Source organism: Elephantulus edwardii, unplaced genomic scaffold (genome assembly GCF_000299155.1).
Source record: "Elephantulus edwardii isolate Elephantulus edwardi_28Jun2011 unplaced genomic scaffold, EleEdw1.0 scaffold00340, whole genome shotgun sequence".
Lineage (NCBI taxonomy): Eukaryota > Metazoa > Chordata > Mammalia > Macroscelidea > Macroscelididae > Elephantulus > Elephantulus edwardii.
In genome coordinates, this window is record NW_006400090.1 from 516,069 (window position 1) to 542,680 (window position 26,612).

The 26,612-nt window shown below is 49.2% G+C and overlaps 2 protein-coding genes across 2 annotated transcripts; both read right to left on the bottom strand.

The window, feature by feature from the left end:
* Window positions 1-2,306: 2,306 nt before the first annotated feature.
* Window positions 2,307-6,475, bottom strand: KRT15 (keratin 15). Its single transcript, XM_006901632.1, has 8 exons — window positions 5,980-6,475; window positions 5,001-5,083; window positions 4,729-4,885; window positions 4,056-4,217; window positions 3,847-3,972; window positions 3,432-3,652; window positions 2,909-2,934; window positions 2,307-2,413 (listed from the first exon to the last, which is right to left on the bottom strand). Exons 1-8 carry the CDS (start codon window positions 6,472-6,474, stop codon window positions 2,307-2,309), a joined length of 1,377 nt encoding a protein of 458 aa, XP_006901694.1. The 5' UTR covers window position 6,475.
* Window positions 6,476-14,064: 7,589 nt separating this feature from the next.
* Window positions 14,065-17,970, bottom strand: KRT19 (keratin 19). The gene is made up of 6 exons (XM_006901633.1): window positions 17,558-17,970; window positions 15,440-15,522; window positions 15,078-15,234; window positions 14,623-14,784; window positions 14,386-14,511; window positions 14,065-14,289 (listed from the first exon to the last, which is right to left on the bottom strand). Exons 1-6 carry the CDS (start codon window positions 17,960-17,962, stop codon window positions 14,065-14,067), a joined length of 1,158 nt encoding a protein of 385 aa, XP_006901695.1. The 5' UTR covers window positions 17,963-17,970.
* Between the last annotated feature and the right edge of the window lie 8,642 nt (window positions 17,971-26,612).

Below are 26,612 nucleotides of genomic sequence, written 5' to 3' on the forward strand. Positions count from 1 at the left end.
AGTGTAAGATTTCTTAATTATATGAATATTAAACAAAATTGTGTAAAACTGTCCCTATTCAATGATATTATTAGGAATGAAGTGAAACCCTTCTTTTTCCCTCTTTCCTTTAATTACTACAGTCTCAAAAATTTGTAGATGCAGGCTCACAAAGGCTAATTACTGCAAAATGGTAGCCAAAACACCGGGGGAAAAAGCAGCTGCTGTTAAAAACCCTGGGCAGCTACTTACACAAGGAACGCAGGTGAAAACGCGTGGTTCAAAGCATCATTATAATTGGGTTGTAATAACAGGTCTGGCAGAAGCATATTAAAAGGTTCAAAGAATAAACTAGCATAGAGTCTTAGCCCTGTAGGTATATTGATACATGTCAGCCAAGCTTAGGGAAAATGTTCTGTCATTATAACTAGCTGCAGGGATATTTTTATTAAAAAGAATCCATTTCTGCCGGAACACAGCATGAGAGCTGGCTCAGCAGAAGTGCCGGGAGGTTGGGTGTGGTTGGCTGGAATTCAGGGAAGATATAGCCGCTCATGTGGTACGTGAGAGACTGAGAGAGAGACCAGAGCAGAGAGAAGGAGAGGCCATACAAAGAACTGGTCACACAGAGGAGGGATCCGGCCACACCCCTGCCATTTACTACCTGTGAGTCCAGCAGGCAAATAGTTCATCCTGAATATTGACACATCCTAAAAGAACAATAAATAAATAAAAATAGATCTGTCTGACTTCAGGTGTGTTTGTTTGTTTGTTTGGCAGAGTTATTATTCAGGAGCTCTGGTGGCCTAGTGGCAAGAAGCTGCTCTGTAATCCCAAAGGCACGCAGTTCAAGGCCACCATCTGCTCCGCAGGAGAAAGATGGGCAATCTCCTCTTGTTGGAATAACTAAAAACCCACCAGAGGGTCAGCTATGGGTGCACAACAACATAGTTGTTATTATTATTCTTTCAGGAAGCCCTGGTGGTGTAGTCCTTGAGCATTGTGCTGCCACTCCAAAGATCGTACCTCTGTGGCAGTTCGAATCCAACAGCAGCTCCACAGGAAAAGAAAAAAGAAAAAAGGGCAACCTCCTCCCAGGCTCCAAAAACTGTCTGAAGGGGCAGCTATGAATTGATGATTGATGAGCAGTGAGTTTAAGGAGTTTTGGGTATTACCATTATAGTAAATATATTTGTAACCAAACATTTGCCATTTCAACATTCTTTGTCCATTGCCAGTTGCCATGGAGTCGACTCCAATATCCTAGCCATGTTCAGTGCCCTTACTCTTGTCCATCATGTTGTGCAATCAACACCGTTATGTCTCCACATTTTTCCATCACCCTTAACAGATGCTCAGGAGGCCCTGTCACCCTCCCGCGATAACCATTAACACACTTTGCTCTCTATATACTTGCGAATTCTAGATATTTTGTGTAAATGAGATCAGACAGAGTTTGTTCTGTTTTCTCATCTCTAAGACAGGAATAATAAATCCTGATTCCCTTAGTCATGAGAATCAGATAAGACAGGTGGGGCACAGGAGGTGACAGAGAGCGTCTAGCACAGTGCCAGTCACCATATGGTGGCAAATCATTCCTTAAATGCTTTACAATGTGTAAAATTTTATACCATCCATCAATTTTAACTCGTGGTGACCCCGTGTGTAAAAAATAAAGCTGCACCCCACACAGTTTTCAAGGCTGTGACTTTGACTTCAAAGACATCTTTGGGTGAGTCTGAACCATCAACCTTTCCTTTAGGAGAACATTTACTCTTTCTCACCAGCTAGTGGCGCAGTGCTAGAGGCCCAGATTGCTCCAAGGGAGGCCCCATGTCCCATCCAGTCCCACTGTCACCCTTCGGGGTGAGCCAGATCATCTAGTTCACCCACTCAGCCTTGGGTTTGTCCCTGCACATACCAAAAGATGAATTGTGACCATTCACGGAAGACGTCAAAGTTGGGGGCCCTGGGTCTCGTCAGAGGTCAGACACCAACCTGGACTCCAATTAAAAAAAAATACCCCAAATGCACCACACCAAAAGATATTTGCAAAAGACACAATAAGCTTTTATTGCATCAATAGACACCTTGCAAACGAGCTGGTTACACAATACGCTTTTTTCCGCTTCTCGCTCTGGGGAGGCAGGGGGTGAGTGAGGGGGTGAGCTAGAATGCAAAGCCCCAAACTAGCAGGCAGAGAGACCCTCTGCAACAGGTCCTCTCTGAAAGCAGGGACGGCGTGGGCTTTTCCAGTCTCTTGGACCCATCCTTGGCCCCACTTGGGAAGGGTGAGTGGCGAGGGACCTTTCTCCTGCGCTGGGCACTTAGATTTCTCTCTTGTGGGAAGACACAATCTTCCCATCCACCGATTCCTCTACGTTGATGCGGACTTTGCTGCTGCTGCTGCCTCCGCCACCACCTCCCAGGGAAGCTACAGAAAGAAGGAGCACATTTTAGAAGGAGATGCCTCCCCGTCCATCTCTCTAAGTGCCCAGGACCCTGCCTAAGTCTTAGGAAACCTCAACAGCACCCCTGAGAATGACCGCTGGTCAAGAAGCCTGGTGCTGAGTTAGACATCAAAGAGATGAGCAGTGGCGTCTGCAGGTATACCTGGCGACAGGTAGGCCCAACAGTGGGCAGTAATGGCAGGGTTTTTTTTAAGCTGTGTATAAACAAAGGATTATCTTAAACAGTGCATGCATGAAAGGTAGGGGCTGAGGGAGAGACAGGAAAAACAATACATGTTTGACCGTGTCTCCACCTGGGACCAGCACACGGTCCTTCTGTGGAAGTGATGTCAGCTCAAATGGGAGGATCCCCACCCAATGGAATGTTCGGTCTCTTCCTCTATCATCCTGTGTCCAAGAGGAATGACTGGAGCTTCAACTGTGCCCTCTTCCCTGATAGGAGAGTGAAGCCTTCTTACCTTCCCTGGTGCCGAAGCCAACCAGCCTGAAAGAGCGAAGCAAACGTAATCGAAAAGGTGAAAGACCTCAGGTCTCCTTCATGGAGGCCCAATGGGCAGCTCAGTGGCTGTCCTCAGTTTCCACACCATCACCACCACCATTGCCACCCTATGACGAACACCTCTAGAGCTAGGACATCCAAATAGCCCTTCCAAGCTCGCCCTCCCCAAGTAGACAGATTCTGGTTCTAACGCTCCATCTACGTCATGTAGAAAATGGAAGCAGTGTTAAAAGTTAGAGACCTCTAGCTCAGCCTCTACCCTCGTCAGAAGAAACATGGGTCCAGACAGATGCCATGACCTGCCCTAGGTGACACAGCCAAGGGTCAGAGTCCAGAACTCTTTACCCCACACTCAGTTCTCTTTGCATATACCCCTCTACAACTTGGGAACCGCTCAGCTGTACCTTTGATATGCATCTCCACCCAGCCACAGCCCAGCCCCTGGCTTCCAGCCTCCTCCCCGCCCGGTCCCATGAACGCACTTGGCATCCTGGCCCTCGAGCAGGCTGCGGTAGGTGGCGATCTCCTGCTCCAGCCGTGTCTTGATGTCCAGCAGCATCTTGTACTCCTGGTTCTGATTCTCCATCTCACAGCGGAGATCACTCAGCTGGGTCTCCAGGCTGCTGATAATCCCCTGGATCTGCTGTAACTGCGTAGCATAGCGGCATTCTGTCTCTGCCAGGGAATTCTCCAGGCCCGCTTTCTGGGAGGACAACAGGTGAATAGATATATTAGGCAGAATTGAATCTAGTCAAGGCAATGAGAAGAGAAGGGCTGAGTGCAGAGCAGGACACCAACCCTCAAAAGGCTTAAGAACCCCAAATGCTTAACCAGACACAGATGGCTGGAGTGCCTGCCATGCCCGGAGAGGCCAGGGTGCAGGGGGGGTGACCCTACCATGCTGAGCTGGGACTGCAGCTCAATCTCTAGCCCCTGGAGAGTACGTCGCAGGTCTGTGATCTCTGTCTTGCTGGTCTGGATCATCTCCGTGTTGGATGCCACCTCCTTGTTCAGCTCCTCCGTCTGTAAATCACCCACAGGAAGAGTCAGCCTTGGGGCCCTGACAGAAACCTGGGGAGTGAGATTGAAGCCAGAGGCCAGCCCACCTTGCTGAAGAACCAGGCCTCGACGTCCCGACGATTCTTCTCTGCCATGGCCTCATACTGCTCCCGCATCTCAGCCAACACTCGGGTCAGGTCCACGCCTGGTGCTGCGTCCATCTCCACGTTGACCTGGCCCGCCAGCTGGCCGCCATACTCCTTCATCTCCTACAAGTACAAAAAGCTCATTTAAAAAGAGAGAGAGCAAAAGAGAGAGCTGAGGGTCTGGGCTCTGTGTGTCTGTGTTGGCTCTGCCCCTAATCCACCATGTCACCTTGCCTACCACTCACCCTCAGGGTTCCTGATTCTCATTGATTGAAACTAACTGACTGATGAGTGGATGAAAGCTTGATTGCATAACCTCTCAGCTCCGAGTCTCTCTTCTGCTCTAAGTCCTAGCATGGGAGGAGCCGGTGCAGAGAACTCTGTGCAAGCTCGTTGAAGCAAACCAGCAGTCCACTCTGGCCATCCTGCCTTGCTGAGGGTCAGAGAAGACCCCTCTGGGTCCATTAGAATATGCTTCGTAATGCAGCGCCTCCCACTCCATGAAGACCCTTGATTTTTGGTGTGTCTTGAAGAAGCACTTCTAAGGCACTAAGCCCTTCGATCAACCATGAAGAAAGAAATACCAGCCACCCACTCTGCTTCCATCACCCTCGCTCCCCTGCTCTGCCCACACCTCCTCATGGTTCTTCTTCAGGTAGGCCAGCTCCTCATTCAGGCTCTCGATCTGCATCTCCAGGTCGGCTCTGGCCAGGGTCAGCTCGTCCAGCACCCTGCGCAGGCCGTTGATGTCAGCCTCCACGCTTTGGCGCAGGGCCAGCTCGTTCTCATACCTGGGAAGAGGGGGAGTCAAAAGGACAGCGGGAGAGGAGTCCAGCTGGGCTCTTTGGCTCAGGAGCTGGATAGGAAGAGAGGCTGCAGGACGAGGAGAGGCAGGCAGGAGCTCACTTGAGTCTAAAGTCATCCGCTGCTAGCCTGGCATTGTCGATCTCCAGGATGACACGGGAGTTGTCAATGGTGGCTGCCAGGATCTGCAGAAGATGGGCAGTTGGTGACCAGAGGGCTCCTTTCTTCCTCTCTGCTGCTGCTCTGCTCTTCCTTCCAAAATTAGAGCCCTCACCAAGACTCTCCTCCTGACACCACCTACTGAAGTGAAGCCTGCAAGACCCTGTGGCAGAGTTCAGCCCACCCGGAGTATCCATTACTCGTCTGGCCCCATGCCACCCTCCCTGGGACAGCTGAGAGGTTGTCCTCACTGTCTCCAAGACCTGAAAGACCAAGGAGTGGTATTGCCTGGAATGCCCGCGAGAATTGCCCTAGGCTCTTACTAATAACCCTTGCCAGAGCCTCCTGCAGGCGCAGTTAACGGTCTACAGACTTTGGCACAGCCATGGATCTGCACAACACTGGTGTGGCCTCCAGTGAGAACCTGGAGGGCAGTTATGGAAGGTGTTTTGTGTAGATGGGAGCAGGTTCCAGATAGTGAACAAGTGAATGAGTGGGCAGCAAAGCCCCAGGTTCCCTAAGTCCAGACAGTTCTTCCAACACTTATTCCTTAGACAAAACAGGAGACCTTGGCATTTAGGGACATAAGGCTCCATTCTTGCTAAGAAGTCACAGAGCACTTTATGCAGAACCGTGCAGGCAGAGTGGCATGGGAGTTTTTCTCCATCATTCCCCGCTCCTGGGCCCCCTTTGGTTTTAGCCAGAGTCCCAAGATCTCTCTGACATTGCCAAGTCAAGCAGGTATCTACCAGCATCCACACCTGGAAAGCATTCCCCTTCGTTCCAAGTTTACCAAGGTTACACACCAGACAGTCATTGCCTGGGCAAGAGAGATTCCTTCAAGTCACCGGGAATCCTGTCCTCAGACACCTGTGCAAGGCACTGCCCACCTGCTCTCCTCTCTCTAGCATCAAAGACTCACCTTATCCCGGATCTCTTCGATGATCTTGAAGTAGTGGCTGTAATCGTGATCCGGGCTGGTCGGGCTCTGCTTCTGGTACCAGTCCCGGATCTTCGCCTCCAGCTCGGTGTTGGCCTCCTCCAGGGCGCGCACCTTGTCCAGGTAGGAGGCCAGCCGGTCGTTGAGGTTCTGCATGGTAAACTTCTCATTGCCAGAGAGAAGGCCACCATCACCACCACCAAAGTCGCCAAAGCCACCTCCAACACCTCCACCAAAGCCACCCCCAAGGCCACCCCCAAAGCCACCACCAAAGCCACCACCAGCCCCTCCACCAAAGCCACAGCTCATGGCGCCCCCATATCCCCCTCCTGACCCTGAGGAGACAAATCTAGCAGAAGAAGCTGAGACGCTTCTGCCTCCACCTCCCCCATAGAGACTCCCTCCCCGGAGGGAAGCCCCCCGGGTAGAGCCACCCCCAAAGGTGGAGGATGAAGTCTGCAGAAATGTGGTGCTCATGGCGAGGCTGGGATGCTGGGGAGCTCTGGGCAAGCGCAGAGGACCAGCAGAAAATGCAGGGCCAGGCAAGACCTGAGCACTGCCCCTGGCTCCCCACGCCCGGGCGCCTTATATCCTCTGCAGGCTGCTGTGGGACCATGTCTCCTCCCCCAGAGGGAAGCCAACTCCTGCATTCCTGACAAACACAGCTGCCTGCACACCTCCACAGTGCTGCTGCAAAGTTTTTCTTCTTCTTTATTTTTTTTTAATGCAACAAAAGGGATGATTCAGAATTAAGGTGCCTTGCCCCAGGGCCACAGTTTTAACACTTGGATTACGGGTTTGTCTCTGCACTAGAGAGCAAACAGAGTGGCAGTGTGTGCTCACGACCCACGCCTACCACGGCGTCTGCCCAGACTGTTAGAACAGCTCAGACCATCTATGCCCTTGGCTGGGTTTCTCCTCTGCCCCCTAGCCCATGACCATCACCCCATGAAGGATGAAACCCTCTCTCTAGGGATCCAAGTTCTCATTGCTTCTCTGTGTTCTCCCCCTCACAACCTTGTGCACGAGCCTACTGTGCTAGAGACAGAAGGGAGGGTCCCCAAGACCAGTGAACAGAGGCAGAGGAAGAATACAGGACATGGAGCAGCAGGATGAGGACGGGACAGCAATCTGGGTCAAGGTCCAGCTGGGATAACCAGAAAGACCAACACTTATTCCTTCCCAGATGCTGCAAATGGATTTCCCCAACTCTACACTTCCCTCCCTCACCCACCCCCCACTTGCTTTCTGCAGTCTCCCTGCCCCCACCCCCACGCTGCAGCCCCAGCCCCATGACACTGGCATGCTCACAAAGGCCCAGCGGGCTCAGAGCTGACAAGTGATTGATGGATAATCCTGCTACCTGCCAACCACACGTCACTGAACTTGTGCTTTCCTGGGGACACGTTGGGGCAAACCTCTGCAGATAAGACTGGGGCAAGTTCCAAGAAGCCCCTGCCTTCTCTGGAAGAGGCATGTCCCTGCTTTGCAGGGCCAGATTAACCCCTGTTTATCTGTCAAGTGCTGCAGGGCGGGGGAAGGGCTAACCCAGAAGGTTCTATGTACCTGAGCGTTGTGGGGAGAAAGGAGATACTGCTGAGAGCTTAGAGGCCAAGGCACTACTTCACAAGGCAGGAGACTGAGGCAAGAGAGGGGATCCATTCCCCAGGGGGACGCTGCTGTCTGCCCACCAGCTGTGTGCCTGCTCTACAGAGACAGTGCCGCTCACTGCGGGGCACAGGAGCTGGAAGGTGGAGAGGAGCCAAGGTGGGCTGAAGAGTCAGGAAGATGAAGTCCTGGCCCAAAGTTGCAGCAAGGTGAGCCTCAGAGCCCATTTACAAGGAAGCCCTGAAGCCCCTTCCTGCCTCCTCCTCTGAGAGGCTAGATGGTGGGGTGCATGTCCAGGTCCATCTAAGGGTGGCTGACTCCCTTATATTCTTGCCAGGAGGAATTTAATCCTGTGAGCCAAGGACCTCACCAGCACCTCTCCCATAGCCAGTTACGATTAGGAACCATCAAGTCAGTTTTGACTCAGTGATCCTATGTACAAACAGAACAAAGCTCTGCCGAGCCCCACGCCATCCCCACGACGGTTACTATGCTGGAGCGCATTGACAGCTGCTGTGTCAAGCCATCTCAATGGGTAATGTCGAGTGTTGTTATTATTGCTCTGTTAAGTGTAGTTCCTGGCTTCCATTTGGTAGTTTACGAAGCTTTCGTGAGTCCATGGTCTCCTCTAATCCACAAGAACCAGAAGATATTCCTTTCCTTCTTGCAAAAGGAGGGGGTTCAGAGAGGTGATGTGATTGGTGCAAAGTGGCACAGCATCAAAGATACAGCAGTAGGACTCAGAGAGCTTTCAGCTGAAGATAAGGCAGAAATAGAGGGTCACTTCACAGCCCCCAGATTCCTGTGTGTGAGCTGGAGGTAAGGGGTGCAGGTGTACGCTGCAGTGGCTGGGAGGAGTGGGCCCCTCCTCATTCATCTTTTGGTTGTGGGCTCTGCAGTGTGGGGCCCAGACAGAGCCGTATTGTGTTCCTGGGTGGAAGGCTATTGTCTTTTGCTCCGAAAGAAAAATAATCAAGCTTAGAATCTGCCAGAGCTCATTAAAACCTATGCAGACATTACGGCCCCAGCAATTAACATGGGCAATTACTCGCCACCACCCCTGGGTTAAGAAGAGCTGGATTCTGGCCAGTCCCTCCTCTGTACCTTGACTGTCCTTCAGCCACCCCTTCATGTGGCCTCCCTACACTCAGGACCCACACAGGGACACAGAAGCTGTCACCTCACAGCCCCAGTTGCAATTTTTCACTTCTCATCCAAACCAAGGTCTTGAGCTCAAGGTCTGGGTGGAGCCTTAGACTTGCTCATTAGCACCAGGCAGCCATGGCGGGTGGTTTGGCCCTGGCCCAAGCTGCCGCCCCAGGCCCTGCCCTGAAAATTTCAACCAGGATCCCATGCCAGTTTCTGTCCCATGCCCGCTGCAGTCAGACAGCCTGTCTCTGGCACTGGGTCTTCCCTCTTCGAGATACGGTAGTACAGTCCAGTGCAAAGAGGACTGGGTTCCACCTTGGGTTGTGACTCAACCTCTCTGAGCCTGGTTCCTGACTTAAAACTGGGCCCTGAAAAACCAACTCCAGCTAGGAGACCGTGTGAGCATTCCGTGCAATGTGAGAGGGAAGGTAGTGGTATTTATTAGGTGTCATCAGGTGATTTCCAATTCACAGCAGCCCCATGTGAAAGAATACCAGAATGGCTTCCCAATGTGGACAGTGTTTGGTGGAGCTCCCAGTTGTAAAACAGGTTGGGAAGCAGGAGAGGCATCCACTTCCTAAACCACATGCCTCTGGAAACTCTATGAAATTGGTGAGTTGACAACAGTTGTGAAAAAGCATTCGGTCTTTTGTTCGTAGAGTCACTATGAGTCGTGCTCGACTCGACAGCAATAAACAATAAACAACAACCACGTGAAAGAGCAGCACGTCCCTATAAGTTCTCTAATCCTCAGAGAAGCAATCAAGTCTTTCTTCCACAGAGCCACTACATGGGTTCAAATCACTGGCAATCCTTCATTCAGCAGCCAAATGTTTAACTGTTGCACCATGGTGGTAAACATTCTCCCTCAGACCCCTCCACTCCCTGAGGAGAGGCCCTAGATTTAGAGTCTATGGCCTGAGTTGTAGAAATTTACCCTCAAATTCCACCTTTCTCATTCATTAGCTATGTAGTTTGCGTTTCAATCTATGAAAGAAATTACCGTAAGTCCAACCCAACCTGATACCCAGGGATGGAGGGAGATGACCAAGAAGAAACGCTTTGCAAACTGCCAAGTAATCATGATGACCAGCCTGGGAAATACCCACGCCAGCCTCCCTGGTCTGGGCCAGGCTTTGATCAAAGGGCCCCCAGCTTCGTCTCCCCAGACTTTTAGGCTAAGACAGAAATGTGTCCCCACCCTCACTCTACAGTGCACACTAGGCAGGTTTCATCCCTGACACCCAGACCTGTGACCAGTCATCTGTCCCACCTGTGTGGGCTCAGACCCTGCCCTGTAGCCACATCCCGGGGGCCCTCAGGTCACGGAGAAAGGGGTTCAGCTGTGACGACGGACAAGGGAGGCTTTCATGGGCAAGGGATAAGTGCCTCCAAGCAGTCCCAGGCTGAGGGTGTGGTAGACAGAACTCGGGCCTGCAGTCCTAGGGCTTTCTGGGAACTTAGGTGAGAAAGGGAGGCTTGAGGTGCTGGAGGCTAGCACAGGGGATGTGAGAATTCCTCAGTGGGAAGAAGGAACCCCTGGGCTGGCAGACAGAGGAAGGATCAGGTTCTAGCATCATGAGTTCCTATCTGACCCTCACCATGTGATTCCGAATGAACGCTGAGAGACTGAGCATGTTTGTGACAGGATCACAGGCCTCCTCTGCTTTGCTGGGCACACACAGCAGCACAGATTCAAGCTCAGAGGGGAGACCCTTAACAGCCCCCTGTGAGGGACAAGGAAGTGGCACTGGCATCCCTCCCTTATCCCCTCCCTCACAGGAATGACCTGCACTCCCAGAGAGCTCTGACTCAGCCTCAACCCAACCGCCTGGGGGGAAGCGGGACTTGCCTGTGAGCTCCTATTTACATTTCATTGGCCCCAGAACTTGGCAGCTGAACTGTAAACCGCAGGACAGGACCATACCCACCCAAGGGCAGAGTCGTACCAGGAAGCTGGGACTTGTGTTCCTTTGTGGATCCAGGGAGGCCCTAGGCAAGCTTAAGTTGGGGTCTGTGTGGGAGGTCCGGGTCACAGCTGGGTCCCATTCCTGGCTATGGACCCAGGTATGTGCTGGTGGGCGTCAGGGGCTTACAGAGGGCTGCCCCGTGGATAAATGCGTTAGTGCCTGCACATCGCACATGCCGCTGACAGGGACTCCCTCTCCAGCTTGCTCAGAGCAGCAAGTCTGCCTCCACTCCTTAGGCTCCAACCAAAGCCCCAATTCCTAAGTGGAAAAAAACCATGGCGGGGGGGATGGTCCCAGGGAGCCCCAGCCCTGATCTCTCACAGAGAACAAAAGTGGCATGTACTCAGCAAATTGGCATTAGTGGTATCAACCCTAGAAGATCATCTGGGCAGGGGTGACAGTGGCTAAGAAGCAGGACATCTGGACTCATTCTGTGGCTGTTACTCTTTCTCCCTGAGACTGTTTCCTGGTCTGTAAGCTGCAGCTCATACTAACTGCCTTTAAAAGTTGTTATAACTATATGGCACGTGGTTGTGGTTAGGTCCCATGGAGTCAAGTACCACTCATAGTGGCCCTATGAACAACAATCCTGAACCCTGCTCTATCCTGTGTCAACCTCACCATCTCTGACAAACTAGAGCCCATTGTTGAAGTGATTGTATCAATCTATCTCACTGGGAGTCTTCCTCTCCTCCATGACCCCTCTATCTTTCTTACCATGATGTCCCTTTCCAAAGAATAGTCTTGAGAGATGAAGCTTCACCATCTTGGCCTCCAAGGTGCACCCCAGCTGCACTTTCTCCAAGATATTCTTTTGACAGTCCATGGGATATTTAACATTCTTCTCCAGCACCATAACTCAAAGGCATCAATTCTTCTTCTGTCATCCTTGTTCATTGTCCTGCTCTGATATGTGGCAGGTGATCGAAAAGACCACAGCCTGAATCAAGTGCACCTTAGTTTCAAGCTGACATCGTTGCTCTTCAATAATTTTAGAGATGTTCCTGACAGTGGAATTGCCTAATGCAATATATCTCTTGTTTTCTTGACTTCTAGTGCATAGTAGACATTCAATAAATTCATTCTACACACATCCCAGCTTTGCCACTTGTTAGTTACAAATACAACCAACCACTTCACCTTTCTGAGTTTGTTTTTCCATCTGTAAAAAGGAAGCAAGACTTATTGCAGGGTTCCTATGTAAGGAACAGGTTAGAGAAATGAAAGCTCCTTTAGTCAACAGGAGCCAGTCATGGAACCGTTTCATCATAGCCACCACCCTGAACGGATGAGTTGCTGACCCTAGGATCTTGGGAAAACAGATCAATTGCCTTAACATAGTCTACAATGTTCTACATATGTACTATCTGGTGAGTAGCAACTAAGGTCTTAATAATTTGTGAGCACTCATCTGAGACGCAACTATTATTTGTGCTTTGTTCCCCTGTATGGAACAGAGGGAACAAAGTAAAGATGTGTAGAAACAATTAGATCAAGGACTAATGAACCTTGGGGACCTCAACCTCCACAACCCTGAGACCAGAAGAACTAGATGGTGCCCCACTACCACTGCTGACCACTCTAAAAGGGAATCACAGAAGATCCCAGAGAGAATGGGCAAAAAACAGTAAACTAAAGTTAAAAAACATAGAAATGACCAAACTAAGTATGCAGAGCAGATTATCCAAGAAGCTGGGCTCTATGAGAAGCATGGCGTTAGGATTGGTGGACGATCTATCAACAATCTGTGTTATGCAGATGACACAACCCTGCTCGCTGAAACTGAGGAGGACCTCATGCACTTACTGCAGAGGGTCAAGGACTGCAGCCTTCAATATGGAATGAGGCTCAATGTCAAGAAGACAAAAATTCTCACCACTGGACCAATCAGTAGCATCAGGATGGATGGTGAAGAGATTGAGATTGTTCACAGCTTCAGTTTGCTCGGCTCCACGGTCAACACTCTTGGCACCAGTAGCCAGGAAATAAAAAAACATATTGCGATGGGAAAGTCTGCTGTTAGTGACCTCTCCAAAGTACTCAAGAGCAATGGTGTCTCTCTGGAGACTAAGGTGCACCTGATACAGGCCATGGTTTTTGCAATCACTTGTTATGCATTAGAGAGTTGGACAATGACTAGGGAGGACAGGAGAATTGACACCTTTGAGCTGTGGTGCTGGAGAAGAGTATTGAATGTGCCATGGACTGTCAAGAAAACAGATTCATCGTAGAGAGGGTTAAACCAGGCTGCTCCTTGGAGGCAAGGATTCTGGGCTTCGCCTGACATACTTTGGACATGTTGTAAGGAGAGACAGGTCTTTGGAGAGGGACATCATGCTGGGCAGGGTGGAGGGACAGCAGGAGGGGAAGACCCTCTATGAGGTGGATTGATTTAGTGACTGGGGTAATGGGGATGGGTATGTCAAAGGCAATGAGATTGGCACAGGATAGAGCAGGGTTTAGGGCTGTTGTACATAAGGTCACTATGAGTCGCAAACGACTCGAGGGCACATAACCACAAACTACAACAATTGGGCCTCATGCATAAGGTGTCTGGTTGCTAACCGGATTAGTGGTTTGAACCCCCCAGCCACTCCCCTTGAAGAAAGATGGGTGGTTTCCTCCCCTAAAGATTCACATGCTCAGAAACCCAGTGGAGGGTCGTTGTGAATTGATATCAAATCCATCACATCAGGTTGGGTTTGGTTTACTGAACCAAGCAAAAAATACTAGTGGAATTCTCAAAACTCTATCCCTTATAGAGGATGGCACAGGATAGAACAGGGTTCAGATCTTTTGTTCATAGGATCACTATGTGTCATACTCAACTTGATGACACCTAACAACTAACAACTATCCCTTAATCACTCTTCACAGGTGGAATAAAATTCACTCCTATGATTCAACTTGTAACCAAACAATAGCCAGACCTATAAAGTGAACGTGAACACCAGAGAGGTATTCACTCCTTAGAATAACCAACCATATAAGGTCAAAAGGGCAATATTTGCCCAAGGATAAAGCTCAGAAAGCAGGAAAGGGTAAAAAGATGGATTGATGGAAATGGGAATCACAGAGAGGGGCTGGGAAGAGTGTGGTCTAGTAATGTTGAGTATTCTTCCTTTTTCTGGGGTAGAGTGAACTTTGGGCCATATAAAACCTAAAAAGACTCAAAGTCTGACACCTTCTCATGGACTGATAGGCACAAAACCAAACATCCCTCCTCCCTTGGGCCATAAAGTTTTATTGGGGAGAGATAGGGTTAAGGTCCCTCCCTTCCACACCCAGGGGACCCCCCTCTGCAGGAGTGCAGAAGCCCAGCACCGGAGCCTGGGTGTTGTTAGTGGGCGTCCTGGCCCTCCAGCAGGCTGCGGTAGGTGGCGATCTCCTGCTCCAGCCGCGACTTGATGTTCATGAGCTGCTGGTACTCCTGATTCTGCCGCTCAGCGTCAGTACGCACGTCGCTCAGCTGGGCCTCAATACTGCTGATCAACGCCTGTTTCTGTGCCAGCTGGGCCCCATAGCGGGCCTCTGTCTCTGCCAGTGTGTTTTCCAGAGCAACTTTCTGAGGGTAAGAGAAGAAGGGCTGTGACTCAGCAGAGCCTGGTCCCCAGTGAGGACACGGACCCCTACCCGGGTCCCAGAGGGGCAGGGCACATACCATGCTCAGCTGCGACTGTAACTCTATCTCCAGACCCTGGAGGGTTCGCTGCAGATCCTTGATCTCCGTCTTGCTGACTTCGAGCTGCTCAGTGTGTCCTGCAACCTCTCGGTTCAGCTCCTCAGTCTGCAACGAGAGCAAGAAAAAATAAGCATCCCCTGTGGAACTGTAGCTGCGGGCACCAAGCCCTCTCTCTCCTTGCCCCCTCCCCAAAGGGTGCCAGCTTTCCCTCCATACCCGGCTGATAAACCAGGCTTCAACATCCTTCCGGTTCTTCTCAGCCATGACCTCATATTGGCTTCTCATATCATTCAGGATCTTGGTTAGGTCGTTGCCTGGTGCAGAATCCACTTCCACGCTCACCTGGCCACCTACTTGGCCTCTCAGGACACTGACTTCCTGAAAAGACAGCAGATCTGGACATGTCAGGACCCAGGGCATGCTGGGCCAGGGCCCAGTTACCTTCCTCCCCACAGCTCACTGCAGACCAGATGGGACGGACTCTCAGATGCAGAGCTAGAATTCAGCCCTGTGGGAGAAACTGAGTCACCAGGATTCCCTGCCAAAACCCCAGGAGCCATGCAGAGTGTGCAATGAGTATGGCCAGGGTCAGAGAGGAACCAGGAAAAGGAGAAAAATGTCCTTTGCGCTGGAAACTGGGGCCAGATGGGAGGATGCCACCTGAGACTCACCTCCTCGTGGTTCTTCTTGAGGAAAGCCAGCTCCTCCTTCAGGCTCTCGATCTGCATCTCCAGGTCGGCTCTGGCCAGGGTCAGCTCATCCAGCACCCTACGCAGGCCATTGATGTCGGCCTCCACGCTCATGCGCAGAGCCTGCTCTGTCTCAAACCTTTCAGGAGAACAATGGTCATTACATTAGTTTACCTCCAGGGCTTCTCCACCACCCCAGAGTCCAGGAATCCATGTGAAGATTTTCTTCAGGCCAATGGGATGGATGAGGTAGAGTCCAGATTCCCACTGCACGGAGCCCACACAGTCCTAGGGTTGACCCTCCCCCTGCTCTGGGCTCCCAGCAGCCCACAGCACTGACTCACTTGGTCCGGAAGTCATCAGCAGCCAGACGGGCGTTGTCAATCTGAAGGACAACCCGGGAGTTCTCAATGGTGGCACCAAGAATCTGGAAGGCAGGAGATTGGAACCAGTTCAGTATGCAGACATTGACCACTCACCTTCTCCTCAGAGGTGACGAGCAAATGAATACGCCCTCATTCCCTAGACACCAGAGCCTCTACTGCCCATCACCTTGCTTACTGGATGGCTGGGAACCAGCCCAGAGAACATGCTGCTTGGGAGACAGAGGTTGGCCATGAGGGAGGTATATATACAACAGGGCTGGAAAACCTGAGGAGAGTCTGCCAGGCCTGTGCCCGGTCCTTCTGTGACCTTAAGAGAAGCAGCCACTAGAGATGGGGGGGGGGGGGCCACAGAGACAAGAGAAGCACTCCCTCCTTAAAGCTCCCTCTGCCCTCACAGAAAAGAAAAAAGGGGGGGAAAAAAAACCTCTATTTTTTTTAAGCATCCCCTATACCCTAAGGGAGCTCTGGAGAGGAAGGGTCTAGTTGTAAGAAGCTGCCCCACAATTTCAAAAGCACATGGTTTGAATCCATCAGCTCCGTGGGAGAAGGATGAGCAATCTCCTCACATGCGGTTTTCTGCCTCTGAAAACGTGCCAGAGGGTCAGCTGTGGATCAGTTCCAACTTGACAGCACCCCACAACAACAGCACAGCCTTGGGTACTCTGCACCTCATCTTTTAGAATATGAAACTTCATTGCCAACTGAGGGGATACTCCTAAAGAAAAGGAAACTGAAGTTCAAGGTGCATTGTGTAAATTCATCCTACTAGTAAAATGTCAGGGTGAAAACTGACTCCAACTCTCTCTGACTTGGATCATCAACTAGACTATCATTGACTTGGGTCCTCAGATATTTGGATTACAATGAGTCCATCATGACTCATTACTTAGGTTATCAGGATCAGGGAGGGGGGAGGTTGGGAGAATTTCTTTTCTGCATTAGCTTTTTAAAGAAAAGGAGTAGGAAATACAAAATATCACAAGATATCGCCCACCATCAAGTAAAAATTGTTCCAAGGATGTTTGCTTCCATTTTGTGTAGGAGAAAGAATAAATGCAGGTGAGCAAAAAATAAAATAAAATTCTATATTTAGTTGCACTATCAACCCGAAGTCTGGTAGATCGAATCCACCAGCTGCTCCTTAGGAGAAAGACGGGCAATCTCTTCCCATGTGATTTACTGCCTCTTAAAATGGAGAGGCTCACTGGAAACCTCCAGTTAGGAGTTGTGGGGAGCTGCATTATCAGACACTGGTAAGTGTCCCATTGACTCCTGATTCATTACAAGTTCTTCCCTGTAGTTGGCGACCAAGTCCACCCATGGTCTCACAAGACTCAGGATTCTGGGACTCAGACCCCTGGGACTCCTCACTCAGCAGGTCAGAGAGGCCAGCTGCACCTACCTGATTCTCCCCATCAGAAGCGGGATTTCTGCCTAAATCCTTCCTTTCCACATCCCACCCCTTCCCTGCCCAGGGGCCTCCCCAGAACACCTCTGAGACCCAGCATGGTCCCCTGAACCAGGCAGGAGGCACGTCAGCCTGCATGTGATGGAAAACAGCTCAGAAATCCAAAGACTCCAAAGGCTGGACACAGGGGCTGGGAGCGGAAAAGGAGAGGAGTTCATGAACCGGGGCAAGTCAGCCTCCAGGTGGACTGGACCGAACTCCCGCATCTCCACCGCCTCTGACGACCTCAGCTACTTGGTAGCCCACAGACGCGTCCTACCTCCTCCCTTGCACCCACTTTCCTAGGCGTCACAGACCCCCTCCTGCTTCCTCCCCTCTCTCCAGCCTTTCCCGGTCCCTCCTATGGACGCCCCTTCTCCCTTACTCTGCCCACCCAGCCCTGCACTTCGCGCCCCTCCCCACGGTGGCCCCGCCGTCCTGCCGTGCACCTCCCCACCGCGCCCTGCCCCCCCCCCGCCTGCCCCGCCCCGCGATCCCTCCCACGTCCTAACGGGCTCCTTCCCGCCCCCGCCCGCGCCCAGCCTGCAGGGCTGAGTTTCCCTGGCCACCGCCCGCCCGCCTGCCACCCCGCCGCCCCACGGCAGGTGCCCGTCCCGGCAGGTGCCCACCTGCTCCCGCAGGTCCTCGATCATCTTGAAGTAGTGGCTGTAGTCCCGGGAGGGCCCGGGCCCCTGCTTCTGGTACCAGTCGCGGATCTTCACCTCCAGGTCCCCGTTGGCCTCCTCCAGGGCGCGCACCTTCTCCAGGTAGGAGGCCAGGCGGTCGTTGAGGTTCTGCATGGTGAACTTCTCGTTGCCTGCCAGCAGCCCGTCGGGCGCGGCCAGGACGCCCCCATAGCCACCGCCGTATCCCCCAGAGGATGAGGACACGAAGCGAGCGGATGACACGGACACCCCGCGGCCACCGGAGCCCCCGTGGATGCTGGGCGCACGGAAGGTACCGCGCGTCCCAAAGCCGCTGCCCAGGGCCCCGAAGGACGAGGTGGCAGACGACTGTCGATAGTAGGAAGTCATGGCCAGGCAGGTGGAGGAAACAGGAGACACTAGCCTGACAACTGTGATCAGCTGAAGAAATGGCGAGGCCCTCACCTGCGGCTTTTTATGGCTGGGCTCGGGGAGTGGAGGAGTGAAGGAGTGGTGTCAGGGCCCCAGGGATTTGCAGGTCCCTGTGTGCAAATATGGGCCTTCTCCCCATTGGCTCTGGCCTGCTGGCTCTTCCCCCAACTTGACCCTCCCAGGAAGTCAGGCTCCTGCTTTCTCAAAGAGCTGTCCCTACCTACCCAGCTAGGGGAGTGGACACGCACCCTCCCCCACACACTCTCTGGATCCCTACTCCCATCTCTCTTCCCCTCACTGCGGCCACCACCCCCCAGTTAATATTTAGACACCCACGATGTGACATCCTTCTGTTATAACCACACTGCCTCCCAGGGAGGACACAGAGGGCCTCCCAATCATGTTCTGAACCCCTCCCTTCCTTGTGGGGTCAAAATTAAACCTTCTACCCCATGACTCAACCAGAAGTACCTTCACCTGAGTCCCCCACACTGGGAATTTGCAGTCAGATCCCCCTCCCTTGACTCCCAGCCAATTCGTCAATTCTTTCTGACAAAGGCATGGTTTCCAGGTACAGGTGCTGGGAGCTGCTTGTTCCGGTCCTCCCCAAGACAAAGCAGCCCCACCCTACTGCACCCATTCAAGGCCCCAAGGTAACAATTGTCTCTGCCCACAACAGCTACAAAGAGCGGTTCAGGCAGCTGTAAACTGGACCTTCACAAAACCCCAGATTCAGTCCTGACTCATCTGGGTGCTGACACCCCCACTCAGATATTCTCACCCCAGCCAGACAGCCCTCTACTCTCCAGCCTAAAAAGCAAGCTTTATCAATGCCCAGTTAGCAAGCTTCATGAGCATTCCCATGATGAGGACTGTGAACCCAAGGGAGGTGACTAACGTGCTCCTGAGGCATTTAGCATGGCCCCTGCCCTCCCTGGGAGTGCCTTGGAGAGGGATGTGAACTGGATGCAATGAGTTGGCCCCTAAAGGCAGCGTCTGAATGAATGAATGAAGAAGCTGAAGGAGCATGCAGAAGTGTTCCTCCAGGGGTGAAGAGTTTTGATAAAGAGTGGAGAAAGAGTCCTTCTCCTCCACACAGCCCCAGCTCTGTTCAGTTCAGTGGTCCACTTTCCCCTTTATCCATCCTTCAGAGTCTCACCCGAGTCCCAACCCCCTGCCAGATACCACAGGAAACTGAACCTTATCTTCAGCATAATTCCCCTTCCCAGACTCTGCTATCTGGCCCGAAAAACAGATCCTAGCCGGGGGTGGGTATACCTAGCAACTATCTGGCCAATCTCCCCCATTCCTCTACAATAAAGTCACCCAGGTCCTGTTCTCAGCAGCCTCCTCACTCCTCGGAATTTTCCCCAGGATTCCTCTCTGCCCTATGTCAGAGCCCTTGCCCATTGTCAGGAGGTGTTGAGAGATGGGCTAGTCACTCTCCATCCCCAGACCTCGGTTTTCCCTGCTGTGAAATGAGTGGTGCCCACCTCAACCTTCTCTAACCTGAGCCTTCTGTGACTAAATGAAGACTTGCCCTTCATTAAAAAAAGGAAAGACTTGGCTCCAGCCTCTGAGAAACAAACAAAACTTTCTTCCAGCCGTCAAGTTAACCAAGGAAAAACACACACACACACACACCCTCTAATACAGTTGTCAGGTACCCTTGCCCCTGAGGAAGGACAGCTTAGGGCACAAGTTTATAGCAACTCAATTCTAAAAAGAAGGCAAGTAGGTCCTGGGAGTCCAAAGGGGGAAGAAGATGTGACACTAGACCAGCCCTGAAAGGGTGCGGTTGGACCTTCACAAAGATTGTAGCCACCAGCTGGCCAGGCCTGATGTGAGTCACTCCCCTTATAAGGCAGAAGGAGGAAGCCTGCTCCTCAGAGGTGAAAGGGGGAGATTGATCAAACAGTTGTCATGCACACCAAGCCCTACCTGGGATCTGTTTTTCTGACCAGATAGGAGGGTCTGGGAAAGGATTTACCGTTAAGAAACAAAGAATAGGAACAACAATTCTATACCCATAATTAAGGGGTTCTGAGTTGTCTAACCACAAAGGATCTTGGTGCTCCAATCCCTTCCCCAGGGCCAGAAGTATAAGAACAATTAACATCATAGTACTTTTGACAAAGCCTTTTCAGATCTCACTGGATTATCCCAACAGCCACTGGGGAGGGGGGGGGAATTAAAATAAAAAATAAAAGTTGTTCTTTTCCCCATTTTATAGTGTTTTTCTTGTCCCCATTTTATAGTTGAGGAAATAGAGGCTCCAAGAGGCAAAGTGACTTGCTAGAAGTCCATAGATAGGTGAGAGAGATTCTTGCTTCCAGCCACGTCTCCTGAGATCCTGAGTGTGAAGTCATAGCCCTAAAACAAATATACAGAACTCTTATAGAACAGCACAAAAATTTTATGAGTCTCCTTCTCCAGGCTGAGAGTGCTAGGTCTTTGATGAGAAGGGAGTATTGGAGCCAAAGGAATGATAATGCCCAGTGCAGTTCTGCAGAACTCTGACCTCTGAGATGCTCTACAGGAAAAGGGGCCCGTTGTCAAATAAGTTCAAATACATCACCCGCTCTGACGTCCTTTTAGAAATACACAGTGCATAGTCCCAAAGGTTATAAAAAGATTTCAATCATTCATTTGTTTAAAAAAAGGGGGGATAATAATAATAAAGTATATTAATAAATTAGTAACAAGTATAAAACATTCTTTTCATTCACTCATTTGAATAGATTTCTCCCCTTCTTTCCCTCATACATGTCCTGAATCAACTCACTAGTTACATTGCTCATCATCTTTTATCACCCCTTCTTTTCAGAATTACCTTCCTCCTTGTTTGCTGAAACTGAAGAGGACCGGAAGCACTTGCTGCAGAACGTCAAGGACTGTAGTCTTCAATATGGATTGAAGCTCAACATCAAGAAGACAAAGATTCTCACCACTTGGCCAATTGGCAGCACCATGATAGATGGAGAAGAGATTGAGGTTGTTAATAATTATATCTTGCTTAACTCCACAATCAACACTCTTGGCACCAGCAGTCAGGAAATCAAAAGATTAATTGCATTGAGAAAATCTGCTGTCAGAGACCTCTCCAGAGTACTGAGAGTCAACAACGTCAATCTAGAGACTAAAGTACCTGTGATCCAGGCCATGTTCTTCACAATTGTCAGAGAGCTGGACAATGATTAAGGATCAAAGAAGACGAGTCGATGCCTTTGAGTGGTGCTGGAGAAAAATGTTAAACATACCATGGACTGCCAAGAAAACAAATAAATCTGTCTTGGAGAGGGTGAAACCAAGATTCCCCTTGGAGGCTAGGATTTTGAAGCTCTGCCTCACATACTTTGGGCAGGTGGCCAGGAGGGACTAATCCTTGGAGAAGGATATCTCCAACACAGGAAAGGAAAATGAGATGAATTAATACAGTAACTGGGGCAATGGAGGTAGGTGTGTCGGAGTCAGTGAGACTGTCTCAGGACAAGATAGGCTTCAGAGATGTTGTACATAGGGTTGCTATGAGTTGCAGGTGACTCAATGGCACATAACAATTAACAACAATAACCACCTATTCCAATAATGCCATGTTTTTTATCTGTCTGTTCTCTTTATGTTCTCCCCATCTCTCCCTGCTTCCATTGCCCCATAATCCTCTTGATTTTATAACAGTGCCACATTCTTCTTCATATACTAAAAAAAATAAAAATAAAATCTTACACTCATTATAGGTTATAACAAATTCATAATTGATCTTCCATTGGATTTCAGAGACTATTATAAATCACAGGGGAGGTGATTGCCCATCTTTCCCTACAAAGCTGCTGGCAGATTGAAACCACCAAAGAGGTATGGCCTTCAGGTTACTAGTGCAACCCCCTACTGACCAGGCCACCAGAGCTCCAATTATTTACTCAGCAGCCAGATTGAATAAGTACAGTGAAAGGATACACCCTTGATGAACACTTTTCCTGATTTTCAACCATGCAGAATCCATCTGTTCAAATGATTACATCTTGAACTATGTACAGGTTCTACATAAGCACAATTTAAGTGCTCTGAAATTTTCATTCTTCTCAGTGTTACCCATTCTTTTCACGACCCACACAATTGAATGCCTCTGCATAGTCAATAAAATGCAAGCAGACATCTTTGCGGTAGTCTCTGCTTTCAGCCAAGATCCATCTGACATCTGCAGTGAGAGTCCTCCTTCCAATTCAGTCTCTTATGAATCCAGTTTCCATTTCCAGCAGTCCTCTGCATATTTAGTGCTCCAGGTATTTTTTTACTAATTCTCAGCAAGACTTCATGTGCATGTGAAATTACTGCATTCTGTCAGATCATTTTTTTCTAAAATGAGCACAAATATGGATCTTTTCCAGTCAGTTGGCCAAAAAGCTGTCATCCAAATTTCTTGGCATAGACTGCATCTGTTTGCAGAAACACCTCAACTGGCATTCCATCAGTTCCTGGAGGCTTATTTTTGCTGATACCTTTCGTGCAGCTTGGACTTCCTCTTTGACCGCCATTGGTATGTTACTTTATAAAATGGTTCATTTTTTATAACTTTCTATTTTCTTAGGTTCATACTTTGTACATTCCACATTCAAATTATTAATGTATGTTAATCAGTAAAAGAACGCCCTTCACTAGGTGAAAGCTATACTCTATCGATATCATTAACATAGACTCTACTGAAGCAGTTCTGCCCCAGTCATACTTTGAGTGCTTTCTGACCTACCGGCATAATCTTGTGGCACTCTGTGAGACAATGTGCTGCAGCTATTCACTGTTTTGGAGGGCCTGTTACTTCAGAAATGAATAGCCAGTCCTGCTTCTTAGCTTGTCTTGATCCTATTGGTATTTGCAATACTAGTGGCATAGCTTCCAGTATCAGACCAACACACAAGCCACCGCAGTACAGCAAACTGACAGAAAAGTGGTGGAACCAATTATATACCAATTCTTATTCATGAACTTCTACATTTACTTAGGGAATGGAATTGGGTTTAGGAACCACAGCAAAGAAGGTAGAGATGAGTCCCAGTCGTTAAGTAGAATGATAAATACTTTATATACATTGTTGTTGTTGTTGTTGTTGTTGTTGTTGTTGTTATGTGCCGTCGAGTTGTTTGCGACTCATAGCGACCCTATGTACAACAGCCCTAAACCCTGCTCTATCCTGTGCCAATCGCATTGCCTCTGACACACCCATCCCGATTACCCCAGTCACTGAATCAATCCACCTCATAGAGGGTCTTCCTCTCCTGTGTTGTCCCTCTACTCTACCCAGCATGATGTCCCTCTCTAAAGACCTGTCTCTCCTTACAACATGTCCAAAGTATGTCAGGTGAAGCCCCAAAATCCTTGCCTCCAAGGAGCAGCCTGGTTTAACCCTCTCTACAATGAATCTGTTTGTTTTCTTGGCAGTCCATGGTACATTCAATACTCTTCTCCAGCACCACAGCTCAAAGGCATCAATTCTCCTTCTATCCTCCCTAGTCATTGTCCAACTCTCTGATGCATAACAAGTGATTGCAAAGACCATGGCCTGTATCAGGCACACCTTAGTCTCCAGAGAGACACCGTTGCTCTTGAGTACTTTGGAGAGGTCCCTAACCGCAGACTTTCCCATCGCAATATGTTTAATCTAATATAACCTTATATACATTAGATTAATTAATCTTTATGAAACTCTATGATCAAAGTATTATCTTCTCCATTTTACTGTCAAGAAAACTGAGGCTCAACATGATTGATAACATGACCAAGATCATACAAAGCAGTGGAAATAGGCTTCAAGCCCACATAGCTCTTCAACTCCCAAAAGTCCTCACCACGAATGCTCTTCCTTCTTTCAGAGAACAGATGTCAAAAAGTGTGCTCTGTCAACTAGCCTAGGGAAAGAGTCATCAAGTTCAAGGAGGCACAGTGTCACCTATCAAGACTCGAGCTTGTCCTCTGGCTCCAATACACAATTATTTGCTTGGTTAGTGAGTCACGCAAGGAAGATTCCTCCAGGTACAACCTGTTGGAAAAGACAAACTCGAACAGAGAATCATTTGTAAGCTGAAAGAGACAAGGAAATTTTCCTAAACTTTCAAATCAGTGATGTCTTATTCAGGAACCATCTACTTACCTAGGAACCATTCCCTTTACTTCAAGGAACCATTCCCTTTACTTCAAGGCCACTGCAAAGTGCCAACTCACTTTTCACTCACTTCTCCATTCGATAGACAGGTATCTGTGCAGGAACACAGACAAATGGAATTTTTCTGTGTATATAAGAGACAAATCATCTAGTATAGGGAGCTCTGGTGGCTTTGTGGCAAGAAGCTGGCTGCAATCCTGAAGGCACACAGTTCGAGGCCACCAGCTGCTCCACAGGAGAGGGAAAGACAATCTTCCGTGTGATTAACTGCCTCTAAAAACCCACCGAAGACTCAGCTATGGGTCAGTTCTGACTCTATGGTACAGAACAACACCACCTAGTCTAGTAGGGGAAAGGAGATTAATGGATATTAATCAGCTTAAATTAAATGTGGTCAATAGATGCTTACATTCTGAAGTAGTAAGTTATTATGTGGCTGTCATGGTGGTAAAAAGCTGTGCTGAAATCCCAAAGTCACACAGTTCTAATCCACCCGCTGCTCTGTGGGAGAAGGGCAAGTAATCTTCTCCTGTATGATCTACTGTCTCTGAAAACCTGCTGGAGGGTCAGCTAGGGGTTGGTCCCAACTCGATAGCATACAAGACTTGGTGTTTGCAATTTACCATAGAGGTGGATAGGACTTTGCAATGGGAGATGTTTCTGGCTCACAAGCAAACTGGAGATCTGGTTAACAATAAAAATACAGTCAATGGCACCTGACAAGGTGGGACCATGCAAAAAAGGTTGTGTAAACACAAACATGTTTTTATTGATTTCTATATCAGCTTTAATTTTAAGTTCAGCACAGGCAGAAAACGGGCATCTTCTGCCAGCAAGAAAAGAAAACCCAGAGAGTGCAGCTCCTACTTTGCATGCTAACCTTTCACAAACCAGAGATGGAGAGCTGAAATGCCAGAGACATCAGAGTGATGCCAATACTTGCTGAGGCAGTGGTAGCAGTGGCGGCGGCAGCACAGGTGACAGAGCACCAGACCCCCCTGTGATTTACAGCCTGAAAACATGACGGAGGGTCAGCTGTGACTTGATTCCAACTCAGCCTCAATGAGTGGGTTAGGTGGCGTTCAGCCTCCTGAAGTCTAGAAGCAGAAAACAGTTAAAATGAGCAATGTCTCTCTATATTGACACTGAAAACTCTCAAGGACAAGTTCTTGACTAAAATAAAAGCAGTAGAAAAGCAATACAAACAACATAATAAATTAATACTTAATCATAAACTGTGTATTTTCACAGACACATATGTATATGTAAGCATGAAGATAAGGAAGGAAATACATCATAAGGACAATAGATATTTCCCTTGAAGTGAAGCGGATTAAAGGATAGTAGCAAGACTCTCTGGTGGTCTAATGGGTAAGGCATTTCTCTGCCACCCCAAAGGTAAGCAGTTCTAATCTCCAAGGGAGAAAGATGAGCAATCTCCTTCCATGCCATTTATAGCCTCTGTAAACCCCCTGGAGAGTCAGCTATGAATCATTTCCGTCTCAGTGACACATAACAACATTAACAGATCTAGGGGAGAAGTCCTTGGATGATACAAGCAGATAAAGCGCTCATTTGCTAGCCAGAAGATTGAAAGTTACCATCGACTCAGAGGCACTGGAAAGAAAGGCCTGGTCAGCTCTTTCTGTGGGTGGGGGGGTGGGGAACAAACAGACAAAAACATTGAAAGCTTGTTTGATCCAAGGTACCAAAATTAGTCCCTATTTGCCTGGACCAGAAGAAGAGTGAGGGAGAGGAAATGGAATGTGTAGTTAACTGCTTCCAGGAACAACTGTCTTCTTCATAATGAGACCAGAAAAGCTGGATGGCACCCAGATTACCAAAAGTTGTGATCAAAGAATCAGTAGAAGAACCTTGATTAAAAGGGGGGAAATGCAGAACAGAATTTCAAATTCTCGTGGAATCCAGAGTTTCTGGAGCCACAGAGACTGCATGAACTACTACCTTCAAACCTGAAGCCAACTCACTCACTCTCACTCATTGCCACTGAAGCAGAACCATCTCACAGCTGTCCCTCCAGCAGGTTTTTTGGAGGATGTAAATCTCAAGAAATGAGATTGCTTCTCTTTCTCATGCAGCACCACTGGTGGGTTCAAACTGCCAGAGAGGTTCTGCTTTTTGGATAAACAGTGCAACTCCTTACAGACTATGCCATCAGAACTCTGAAGGCTTCTTAAAATCAAAGAATAGTTTCATTTAACCAGTAAAGAGCAATGCCTGCCTTGAACATTGTGCTCTTTAAAGAATAATGCATATGAAATTAAATCAACAATAACAACGTGGAAGATTAGATATGAAATCTTAAGAGCCAGTAAGTTTTTTGGTTTGTTTTTTTTTTTTAAATTTAGGTTGTTTATTTTTCATTTCAATGAACATCTACAGAGATTTTGGGATTCCATTCATTCATTGTTGCACTCTTCTCCCCGCACA